The sequence below is a fragment of the Hylobates moloch genome, unplaced genomic scaffold (assembly GCF_009828535.3).
Source record: "Hylobates moloch isolate HMO894 unplaced genomic scaffold, HMol_V3 SCAFFOLD_24, whole genome shotgun sequence".
NCBI classification, from domain to species: domain Eukaryota; kingdom Metazoa; phylum Chordata; class Mammalia; order Primates; family Hylobatidae; genus Hylobates; species Hylobates moloch.
The window spans coordinates 16,193,579-16,206,270 of NW_026652299.1; the positions used below are offsets into that span (position 1 = coordinate 16,193,579).

Sequence of the window (12,692 nt, forward strand, 5' to 3'; positions counted from 1 at the left end):
TATACTGAATATTTAGTATTTGTAGCCAGAGAAAAATTCCTGTTTACCTGCAAATCTATATTGTTCTCAATACAATGTTCATTCTTCTCTACCAAAATCTTCCCATAGTTTTCTGATTTGATAAGATTTTCAACTCTGGTTGTATCTTTCACTTCTGCCTCCAAATCCTTCATTGTTGCGGTTTCATCTTTTACAGTAACAGTATCAGACATCCTCATTAGCAAAGATTATTTTCGAATTCTACAGGGAGCTTGAAGCCTTAAGAAAAAAAAATTAATACAGTTTGAAACTTTTTTACATTCAGTTACTGCATGATACTGACCTACTGTCTGTTACGTTCCAGAAATAATGTTGAATATAGACAGGAACAAAATTCTTGATTTCAAGGAGTATATAATTTTGTGCTAGATACATTCAAATTAAAAAAAAGATCACAATATAGTGAGAAAAGAGCTATAGAAAGTATGTGAGTCAGGCACACTGGTACCCAGCTGTAGTCCCAGCTACGTGGGAGTCAGGCAGGACGACTGCTTGAGTCCAGGAGGCTGAGGCCAACCTGGGCAACATGGCAAGACCCTATTGCTAATACATAAATAAGTACATTTAAAAAAAGAATATGGAGTGATTTTGATGCACATATACTTGTGGCAATTCTTAAGACACATTAAGGACTGAGCCAGATCAAGGTAGAAGGTATTGGCTGGAGAATAATATATGTGTATTTAGAAGACATTAGAAATCTTTTTCTCCAAAGGGATACCTATAATAGCTTTTTCATCTGGATTCCTAAAATTCCAAATTTCTTAAATTACCCTGAAATATTTCCAAAAGGAAATAATTTAAAAATAAACAGTAACATTCTATTACAAAATACACTTATAAATCTGGATTAACAAATAATGTTCAGCAATATGAAGAAAGCATTGAAAACTCTCCTGAATTAAGTGATTCGATGCCAAGCAACACATATTATCCAGGCACTCTAGAATATGGAATCCACAGGAGATCAAGTACATAAGATTCCAATGTATTTTCACGTCATTAGTGAGTTTAAGAAAATCACTGGTTTCACACTGGATTAATGTATCAGAGATTAAGCTAAAGAAAGCACTCATTTTAAGCTGCAAAAAATGTAATAAAAACAGCAGAACTTGGCCAGCTGTGGTGGGTCACGAATGTAATCCCACCACTTTGGGAGGCCAAGGTGGGCGGATTGCCTGAGCTCAGGAGTTCGTAACCAGCCTGGACAACCTGGCAAAACCCAGACTCTACTAAAAATACAAAAATTAGCCAGGCATGGTGGTGCACGCCTGTAATACAGCTACTCAGGAGGCTGAGGCACAAGAAGTGCTTGAAGCTGAAAGGCGTGTGTTCCAGTGAGCTGTGATCACGCCACTAGACTCCACCTTGGGTGACAGAGTGACGTTTTGTCACAAAACAAAACAAAAAAAACCAATAATGGCAGAACTTGATATAAACAACTTATTCTGAAATGCATCTTAAAAAAAAAGAACAGACTGATATATAGAGGGATAGACAGACATAGGTTATAGCAAGTATGCTAAAATGTTACTGGTAAAATCAAGGGGTGGTTATAGGGGTGTTCACTGTAAAATTCTTTCAACTTTTCTATATTTCTGAAAATTTTCGTAATAAAATCTTGTGTGTGGGGGGGAGCCAGTGAAACTTATTTTCTCTATATCAATTTGAAAAATTCAAAAGTTCACTTCCTGAAAGAATGTTTTGCAATCTAAATGGATTTTAGGGCCAGGCGCAGTGGTTTACACCTGTAATCCCAGTGCAGTAGGAGGCTGAGGCAGGTGTATCACTTGAGGCCAAGAGTTTGAGACCAGCTTGGCCAACATGGTGAAACCCAATCTCTATTAAAAATACAAAAATTAGCTGGGCATGGTAGCACATGCCTGCACGCCTGTAGTCCCAGCTACTTGGGAGGCTGAGGCAGGAGAATTGCTTGAACCTGGGAGGCGGAGGTTGCAGTGAGCCAAGATCGTGCCACTGCACTCCAGTCTGGGTGACTGAGTGAGACTCCATCTCAATAAATACATAAATAAATGGATTTTAGGAATTGATAAATACAGCTGAAAAGTTAAAAAAAAGCCAAAGAGAAGTAGATCCTAAAGTCACAGACAGACTGAACTGAATTAAAAAAAAAAACCATGTCTTCCTTAATTATAACCCATACCAAAGTTAATTGGTTCATTCCGAAAACAAACAGCTGCAAAGTAGGGAGAGGGTGGTGAAGTTACTGAAGACACTGGCTTCTTGCTTTTTATAGGTAAGATTTTGCAAGAAAAGGAAATGTGTTTTTCTGAATGACAGGGAAGTATTACCTGATGCGTCCTTTGGATTTGGGATTGTGGTGTCCCACAAAAATAAAACAAAATAATCCAAGGTTCTTTTTCACAGTTGTCAGCCAGGATGTCAACTGTAGTGAACCATCTGTAATCTGGCAGGAGGAGTCCCATGTCCTTGTCACCACCGTAGATTCCTGGACTGGAATGGACTGTCTTGGATCAAATATATCATACCTTTCCGTGGCCTAAAATGAAAACAAAAGAAACCATTTAAACAAAATGGCCAAGGGAAATGGAACACTCCACATGAAACTGAGAAATTAAAAATATTACGGTCAGTTGTTTTATTACATTATTTTCCTAAACAAAAGTCAGAACACTGAGTAACAATGAATTCTAACATATATTAGCTATGTGAACCTGAGTAAGTCCCTGAGGCCGAGAGGATTGATTAGTTAAAGGCAAAAGAGAGAAGAGGAAAGAAAATGATATGTACTGAGAAGCTACAATGCAGTCAGGGTTATAATTGAGATGGTATCTATAGATAAGGAGAGAGAAAAAAGATCACAATCAGAAACACTTTAACTCCAAGAACCATCATTTTTAGAGTTCTCTTCTAGAGCTGTGTAACTCTATGGACTTAAGACTGTAATTCTGAACAGTAATAACATTCTAGATTTTTAAAAATACAAGAGAAAAAATAAAACAAAAATAACAAGCCATTTAACATTTTTAATGAAACCCATATTGTCTGTTCTAAAAAAAAAAAAAAAAAGTTGGCTGGGTGCAGTGGCTCGTGCCTATAATCCCAGCACTTTGGGAAGCCAAGGCAAGAGGATCACTTGAGGCCAGGGGCTCAAGACTAGCATGGGCAACACAGTGAGACCCCATCTCTTAAAAAATTAAAAAATTAGCTGGGTGTAGGGGTGTGCACTTGTAGTCCTAGTTACTTGCAAGGTTGAGGTGGGAGAATAGCTTTAGTTGGGGGTTACAGTTAGCTATGATCATGCTACTGCACTCCAGTCTGGATGGCAGAGCAAAAAGAAAACAAAACAAAAAACCCCAAATACAAAATTTTCTCCATGTTATATTTTTGAAGTCAGTTTTATTTTATATTTATTTGGTATGAATGAATATAGCCTAGCAAGTAAACAACTCTAAAAAGATTATTTGCCTCTTCCATTGTCCTTTGACGATTTTGCTGTCAATAAACAGAATAGTACAATTTGAAGGTGAAATAACTAAGCATACATATATGCATATAATGAGATCTAAGCACCAAGAGACCTAATACCAAGACAGCCAAGCATGCATTATAGAGTAACTCACATTTTATACTAACTCTTCAAAAACTATTTTGAAATACAATTACTTGGAACCCGATATATCCTTACATCACTTTTCACATTTTGATTTCACAATGTTTGACACAAGGATAATAGAAAAGGGGGTATCAAAAACAAACGTCAAAAAACTTTTAATTGATACCGTGTCATCTCAATCTGACCAAGATTCTCCAGCCACTACATCAAAATGATTGTTTTAAGTTCCACCAAAAACAAAACAAAAAAAATCCTTCAAGTATTTTTTCTCAATTTCAGCTTTTTATTTCATAAAATGGTAGACACAAGATGGCAGCATTCTCTAAGCAACCAAATTGTGTTCTTTGTAAAGTGACTTTACAATTGAATCATGAATCTCTTAATTTTGTAATTCCATAAAAGCAAGGTTTTTAAATCAATTTAAGAAATAAATAAGGTACTAGATAAGGCAATAGCTGTGGGAGACTAAGGAAGGGGCAAAACCGAAGAGGTGAACACCTTAGAAGATCCTCTTAGGATCCCAAGCTTCCATGAAACCCCAAAGAACCCGAGAGACCACCTAGTCCAATATTGTAATTCAGCATTCAAGTTATTATTGCCTAGAAGTCAAATGACTTCTTCAAAGTCACACAACCAGAATGTGTGACCAAAACTTGCTAATATGCCACACCACTTGATAACAGACTAAATAAATGATTCAGAATGAAAATGACCGGTTATTGCCTGGGAAGGAGTCAATGGCATACAGAAATGGCAATAGAAAGGGAAGTGCACTAGCATTAGACAATAGTTTAAATCCCAGCTCTGCTAGTTACATTTTCGGTAAATAACTTAATCTCTCTGAGCTGCAGTTTTCTGATCTGCAAAGTGGAAAAAAGAATATCTAGCTTCTAGGTTTGTTGTGAGGACTGACTGATTTAAATGTAGAGCATGGACCACAGCCTCTCTCCCAGGACAGGCCCTCCAAAAATGTTAGCTCTCTTCTCTGGTCAGAATCCCTTTAGATCAGCAGTTGGCTGAGCCTGAATTTGCTGTGTCCTGACCCCTACCACTACACAGCAGTAGATTGACAGGAGGCCTACCACTGTGTACAAGTGGCTTAGCATTTTTGTGTATGGCTCTCATTTGAGGGCTTCTAATTGAATATTAAAAATTCATATAAACTGTTGGGTGTAGTGGCTCAGGCCTGTAATCTCAGGACTTTGGGAGGTGGAGGCAGAAGGATCACTTGAGACCAGGAGTTCAAGACAAGACCAGGCAACATAGCAAACCCTATCTCTACAAAAAAAAAAAAATCATATGAACTTTGTATTCTTCTCCAAAATATTAATGCACTTGTTTAATTTTTAATTTTTTTTTTTTTTTTTAGAGACAAGGTCTCACTCTGTCACCCAGGTTGGAGTTTAGTGGCACAATTCTGACTCACTGCAGCCTTGACCTTTGAGGCTCAAGCTATCCTTCCACTCCGGCCTCCTGAGTAACTGCGACTATAGGTGCACACCACTATGCCCAGCTAATTTTTAAATTGTTTTTGTAGAGACGGGGTCTTGCTATTTTGCACACAGGCTGGTCTCAAATTCCTGCGCTCAAGTAATCCCCCGTCCCAACCTCCCAAAGTGCTGGGATTACAGGTGTGAGCCACTCTGCCCAGCTAATGAACTTGTTTGATATAAAAATGTTTTCCCTCTCCAAATCTTCAAGTAAAAGGGATGTTTCAGCTTTTGGTACTCACTGGAAAAACAAAAACAAACCCCTTTTTGGTAAACCCATGAAGCCTACACTTCTCAGTTTGCCAAAGGTTGTGTGGGCACGTGGGTGTCAAGTATAGAAAGCTACAAGATAGATTGGCACATCATGTCTCTAATACAACGTTTAGAAGTCCATTAAATATACTGTCTTAATATAATAAATAGTTGTACAGTAAGTGAAAGATACTTAGGAACTCACAAAATTTAGGAAGACAACTTAGAGAAAAAAATGAACAAAATATAGGCATTCAAGTATATATCTCAGTTCCCAATATTACTGAAATTTAAAAACTGATTTTTTCATAATCTTTGTCAACCTAAGAGAGATGGATATATGAACTTAAAATTCATATTCAACTTCAAAAAAAAATTCTAATTGTCAACATGCTACTTATTAGGGACAAGTCAGAGATGTGCTTATATACAATTCCTGTGCTACCATACCAGAGAAACACCACGTGTATGTTTACATATGCACAAAAAGGATGGCACCTACCTGAAACCATAAATGAAAGGAAATTACAGGTAAAATTAAAGGTCATAACCTTAAAACTATGAATGTACAAGGATATATAGGAAATGTTTTTATAGTTTTTGGGTGGGAAAGTCTTCCCAAGTGTGACACCAAAATCTAGAAGCCATCAAAAGTAAATAGTTATAAAACTTAGAACAAAGTTTTAAAATTCCTATATAATAAAATAGAACATAAACAAAAGGCAGATGATACATATGAACTATTTCCAACATGAAAGGGTCAAAATGTTGAAAGTAAAGAAAGTCTTATAAATCAAGGGAAGGAAAAGGATGGGGGAATGACAGGAATAGGTAAGCTAAAAAAGAATACAAACAACTACCACCAAAACCAAATACTAATACATATATTTACCATGTGCCTGGCCCTATGGTAATATTTTTCATAATGAATTCATTTAAAACTCACACAACAGTTCTAAGAAGTATGTCCTATTATGACTCTGTCCTTCAACAGATTAGGAAACTAAGGCACATAGAAAAATCAAGTTAATTTGTCCAATGTCACACAGCCAGTAAGTATGGAAACCAGGATTTGAACTGGACAGACTAGTGCTCCATTTCAGGCTCTTACCTGCAATACTGCATCATCATTTGTAGGTACCAAGAAGAGGGGCAATTTGTGTTTACGGAGCACTTTTATTTCAAGAGTAATTGTGACATGGTAACTCCTTTGTACTGCACTTAAGACAAAGTAAATTTATTCTTTTCGCATGAAGAGGAGCTATGTATTGTTTTTTTGTGTATAAGAAGATAGTACTATTAACTTTGTATTAATGGTCACCAGGAGTAATCACTACCAAACTATCAGAACTGCCAGGAATTATATAACCGTTCTGTTTCTCTCAATCCTCCTATCGCTTGTGATGATGAGTACCTACTATGCAAACTTGGGTGGCAATAAGGATTCAGAGTTTGTGGCTAAGGAACAATGAGAAGGCAGTAGCTTACAAATGATAAATATGCACGGTTAAGTACTTTCCTCTATGAAACAAGGCAAGGCAGAATTACGATCAACACTTTCAAACGCAAACTAGTATATATGAAGTCTAAAGACAAGTAGTTTCTCCAGTGAAAATTTTAGTTAGAAGTATTAACAACAAAAATGCAATACTGATACTGACAATTCAAAGTATCACTTTATTATACTTGGGGTGTAAGTTTTGGTTTCATAACATAAAATACCTGAAAAGTTCAGTAGCCCCAACAATAAATACTCAAATTTCACACAAGGAAAGTCAATTTACTCTAGGTTAACAAAATATTTTAAAATCATTTAAGTTAATTTATATGTGGGAAAGAAATCTCGCGCCTATAGGTAAAAATATTCTTCACAAAAATATTTAGGTGAAAAAGAGTTACATTACTGATGTCATCTGAACAGAATTTGGCAAAGCCCAAAAAAAGGGTCGTTGCTTCCTTATCACTATCTAGTTATCCAATTCCGTTTCAATAGATAAGATGTTATGTTTTTTCTCTTAGAGACAGAAATATTACCAAGCAGGCACATCTATAAAGAAAATCAAATGCACAAAGGCAACCCATATCAAGTTCTCCCTGAGGTTATAAATTGGCACAACCAAATTGGTCAAATGCCTCTAGAAAGAAAGGCAAAGAGCCTGTTTATGCTGTATTTAGAAATAGTGGAAATTCACATTTGCAGTCACTTTGTCAGTCACCTGAACAAGAATATAAGCACTGACATTTCAAAATGTTAAATGTGTATGCGATCTGTAAACAGTTACTGTCATCTAACAAAAATTTACCAAATAACCACAGAAGGCACTATAGCTTTAACGAATATCAGCTACATTTAAAAAGAGTAAAGAGATGAACTCCCTTGACCTAAAAGAGTTCGTTAAACCATGTAGAGGTTAATGATGACCCTTATCAACAAATATAAGTAATAATTTTAGGAGGACATTATAAGCAAGAAGGAAAGATTTCTGGTAGTTGAAGAATGAGAGAGAATAATTTATTAGTGGAGTCTTGTAAGACTATATGAAACAAATTACTTTTAGGGAAAAAGTTATATGGAGAGGCAAGGTGTTACACGAATGTGCTGCATTCTGAGTAGAGAAATGGGGAAGACACCGGGCCTCTCATACACTGTGATCCACTTTAGAAAACAATTTGTGCTATCAAATTAATTTTAAATCCCACATATCCTATGACTCCACATTCCCACTTCTGGTGTAGATACACCCTAAGGGAACGCCTTATACAAAGGGACATGTACAAAAATATTCACTGCATTGTTTCATTTAAAAGCAAAGAATGGGAAAGACCAAATGTTGTATTGATAGGAAAACTGTTCTTTTCTTTTTAAAGTAAAAACAACTGTGGCATATTCATGTTGCATGATACCATGAAACGATTAAAATGAGATGAACTAAAACTATAGGTACAAATATAAGTCCAAAGAAGGATGTCAGAATGTTTAGTTAAAAAGCAGAATGAACTCTACCATATGATGTAACGTATATAAAAATTTAAAAACCACACAAGCATGGATGGGAAGAGTACATACCTATTTCATGTTAGTAATTACCTCTGGAGAGGGAAATGAAAGGGATTGGGTAAGACAGAGAAGGGACTTCAAATCACATCTGTATTATTTGATTTTAAAAAAAGATCTCCACAATATAACAAAGGTTAGCAACTGTTAATTCTGAGTGGTAAGTACTGAGTGTTGTAATGCTCCTTTTTTGTTGATGACATTTTTCGCCGGGCGCGGTGGCTCACGCCTGTAATCCCAGCACTTTGGTAGGCCGAGGCGGGCGGATCACGAGGTCAGGAGATCGAGACCATCCTGGCTAACACAGTGAAACCCCGTCTCTACTAAAAATACAAAAAATTAGCCGGGAGAGGTGGCGGGCGCCTGTAGTCCCTGCTACTCGGGAGGCTGAGGCAGGAGAATGGCGTGAACCCCGGGGGGCGGAGCCTGCAGTGAGTCGAGATCGCTCACTGCACTCCAGCCCGGGCGACAGCGAGACTCTGTCTCAAAAAAAAAGAAAAACAAAACAAAAAATGTCCTGAAAATAAATGAGAATAACATTAAAAAATGTGGATATATTTGAAATTAAGATTAGAAACTTAGTATTACGCTGGGCATGGTGGCTCATGCCTGTAATCTCAGGACTTTGGGAGGCTGAGGCGGGTGGATCACTTGAGGTCAGGAGTTTGAGACCAGCCTGGCCAACATGGTGAAACTCTGTCTCTATTAAAATACAAAAATTAGCTGGGCATGGTGGTGCGCACCTGTAATCCCAGCTACTCAGGAGGCTGAGGCAGGAGAATGGTACTGATCCCAGAGCAAAAAATTTGATAAAGAGGAAACATTTTAAAGAACCAGGAGAAGATTTTACTACAATAGATTAACCCGTTCGTTTTGATGGAAAGTGACTAGGGTTTAGACAAAGAATTAAAAGGTGAAAGCTGAAAAGAAGAAAAGATATTTCATTCATTCAATCTCCAGACTGGATACTATGTACAGAGCACTGTCCTAGGTAATAGGGATACACGAGTGAACCAAGCAGATGGGATCCTAGAACCTAAAATGCTTACATTCTAGTGCAGAGACAAAATATACAAGATAATAACTGATTGCAATATGTGCTGTGAAACCAGTAATATTAACAGCAAACCCTTAAAAAGTTACTTATTATTTACTAAGCACTATTCTCAATGCTTTAAGTATATTAATTCATCTAATCCCCATAAAAGCAGTATTATATAGTTTGCAGCTGAGGCAGAGGAAGATTAAGCAGCTTTTTCAAAGTAGCAAGACTAGTAAGGGGTAGAGTTAAGATCTGAACTCAGGTAGTGTTGGCTCCAGAGCCCTTGGTATCAGCCACTACCTGTACTCCATGTAAAAATGAATAGATTAGTATAACAGGAAGTAACTAACTGGGGGAAGCCAATTCAATACAGGAGTGGTCAGGGAAAAGGTAAGAGCTGTGAGAGTTGGAAGAGTTATGAGAGGACACACTGAAGGTGCAGGTAGTGCTTGCTACCACTAAATATAGGAAATATATCTGGGAGGAAAATGGATTTGATGGCAGAATGATGATTTCGGTTTTGCCTACAGTTAATTTTAAGGTGTCTTCAGCACATTCAGGTGGAGAAATCTAACAGAAAATTGGATATATAGACTTGGAGCTCAGCAAAGAAGTCAGCTAATGTTATTATTTGGTGGAGAATCACTATATAGATTGAAGTTTTGAGTTATCAATGTCAATGAAGTTGCCCACAAGCCTTCATTGAAAAGAGTGGGTGTGGGATAGAATCCCTAGGGAACACTGAACCCTTAAGAATTGAGGAGGAAAGTGGAAGATCACAAAGAGTATACACGATTTGGTAACAAAGTTAGCAGGAGATGCGAAGTTAGAGGAAGGTTGTCAGAATGAAAAAGTGTGTAGGCCATAGAAGCCAGTAAGGAAAGATGGGGAGAGGCTAGAGGCTTAGGAGGGAAGAAAGGTAGTAAGAAGGAAAATCTGAAGAAGTGGGATGAAATGAGAAAATGTAATCAGAAGCACAAACTGGTGAATAAGCCTGAAATGTATACATTATCCGAAGATACTGAAGGGAATGTGGCAGGAAAAGGAGGGAATTCATATCTAATAAATTTCTTCTTTTTTACCCAGAACCTATTTGCTAGAAGGGAGGGAGCCGGGATGGCTGTAGGGCTTGTGGAGAATGGTGAGTGAGTCACTAAGGAGTGGTTCATTAAGGCCAACACCAACATTCAGGACTGCTTTGGCACAGTCCTTCTAAGGAGAAGTCTGTAAACTACAAGACTGAGGGCATTGTAAAGAGTGAGAGTGATGCAAATGAAGAAAGCTCAGATGCTACTTGGCTATAGAATAGGCTAAATGTTTTTTTCACAGCCATTTCCAGATCTGACTTTTTATCACTGTATGGTATAGTAGCTTAAGAAACGTAATTTAAAATACCAAATCAAAACATAAAAAGCTGGAAATTAGGAATCCTAGAGTACTAAAAGAACTATACATATATCTTAATGTAGCAGCGATCCTAGTTTAAGTGAAAGCAAAAGCTAAAGGAAGTGTTTTCACTGGAGAACCAAAGCAGGGAAGATGTGGGAGACAAGCAGCTCCTGGTGCCCAGGTGACCAAGCCCACCACAGAAGCGGGTGAATGGCTTGCCTAACTTCTCTGAGGATGGCATGGTACATAGAAAATTCTAGAGAAGGCCAGGCGCACTGGCTCATGCCTGTAATCCCAGGACTTTGGGAGGCTGAGGCGAGCGGATCACTTGAGGTCAGAAGATTGAGACCAGCCTGGCCAACATGGCAAAACCTCATCTCTACTAAAAATATAAAAATTAGCTGGGTGTGGTGGTGCCTGCCTGTAATCCTACTATTTGGGAGGCTGACGCATGAGAATCGCTTGAACCCGGGAGGTGGAGACTGCAGTGAGCCGAGACTGTGCCACTGCACTCTAGCCTGGGTGACAGAGTCAGACTCTGTCTCAAAAAAATAAATAAATAAAATAGCCGGGCGCGGTGGCTCACGCTTGTAATCCCAGCACTTTGGGAGGCCGAGGCGGGCGGATCACGAGGTCAGGAGATCGAGACCACGGTGAAACCCCGTCTCTACTAAAAATACAAAAAATTAGCCGGGCGTGGTGGCGGGCGCCTGTAGTCCCAGCTACTCGGAGAGGCTGAGGCAGGAGAATGGCGTGAACCCGGGAGGCGGAGCTTGCAGTGAGCCGAGATTGCGCCACTGCACTCCAGCCTGGGCGACAAAGCGAGACTCTGCCTCAAAAAAAAAAATAAAAAATAAAAAATAAAAAAAATAAAATAAAATTAAAAAATAAATAAAATAATAAAAAATAAGAAAATTCTAGACAATATGGTACCCTGAAGACTAAAGATGTTGGGAACACTAAGAGATACAACCTTTGGCAAGGACATGACCTAATTCGTGGCAAACACTAGCAAAATGGTAGTGGGCAGTGGGCCAGAGAAAGACAAAACTGGAAGATCATGAAAGGGCTGTTCTTGAGCTCATGAGGAGATCCTGGATAATCCTGGGGATAACTTTGTGAGATTCTAAAGGGGTTTAGATATTGGCAGATGTAGGTAAGAGACAATGCAAGAAAGTCAGGGCCATTAATGTACTCTAAACCTGAAGTTAATGACCTTCTAATATAGTGCTAGTGAGGGTAAAATGTATTTTGCCTTAATTCTGAACCTACCATAGTCCAGGGTTATACTGAGAGCCCCCTATGTATGTGCTAAATGCAAGACTGAAATAAATAACTCAGGGTGTAATATGATCTGATTGGCATGAGGTAAAATCTCTTTTAAAGACTACACACAGGGCCAGGAGTGGTGGCTCGCGCCTGTAATCCCAGCACTTTGGGAGGCTGAGGTGGGTGGATAACTTGAGGTCAGGAGTTCGAGACTAGCCTGGTCAACATGGTGAAACCCCATCTCCACTAAAAATACAAAAATTAGCCAGGCGTAGTAGCAGGCACCTGTAATCCCAGCTATTTGGAAGGCTGAGGCAGGAGAATCGCTTCAATCCAGGAGGCGGAGGCTGCAGTAAGCTGAGATGGAACCACTGCACCCCAGCCTAGGCGAAAGAGTGAGGCTCCATCTCAAAAAAAAAAAAAAAAAAAAAAAAAAGAAAGACTACATAGAGGTAGAGTATGGTGGCACATGCCTGTAGTCCCATCTACAACAAGAAAGGATCCCTTGGGCTCAGGAGTTTGAGGGTGCAGTACACTACGATAGCGCCACTGCATTCC

The 12,692-nt window shown here is 38.5% G+C and overlaps 1 protein-coding gene across 18 annotated transcripts in view; it reads right to left on the reverse strand.

The window, feature by feature from the left end:
* R3HDM1 (R3H domain containing 1) overlaps window positions 1-12,692 on the reverse strand; it is a 199,715-nt gene that overhangs the window by 123,635 nt on the left and 63,388 nt on the right. For all 18 annotated transcript variants that reach the window (XM_032145802.2, XM_058434352.1, XM_032145789.2 and 15 more), the window contains exons 2-3: window positions 2,352-2,560; window positions 48-258 (exon numbers count right to left, since the gene is read on the reverse strand). In XM_032145802.2, the coding sequence (XP_032001693.1) occupies window positions 48-218 (171 nt within the window). In that variant the 5' untranslated portion in view covers window positions 219-258; window positions 2,352-2,560. The remainder of the gene's footprint in view (window positions 1-47; window positions 259-2,351; window positions 2,561-12,692) is intronic.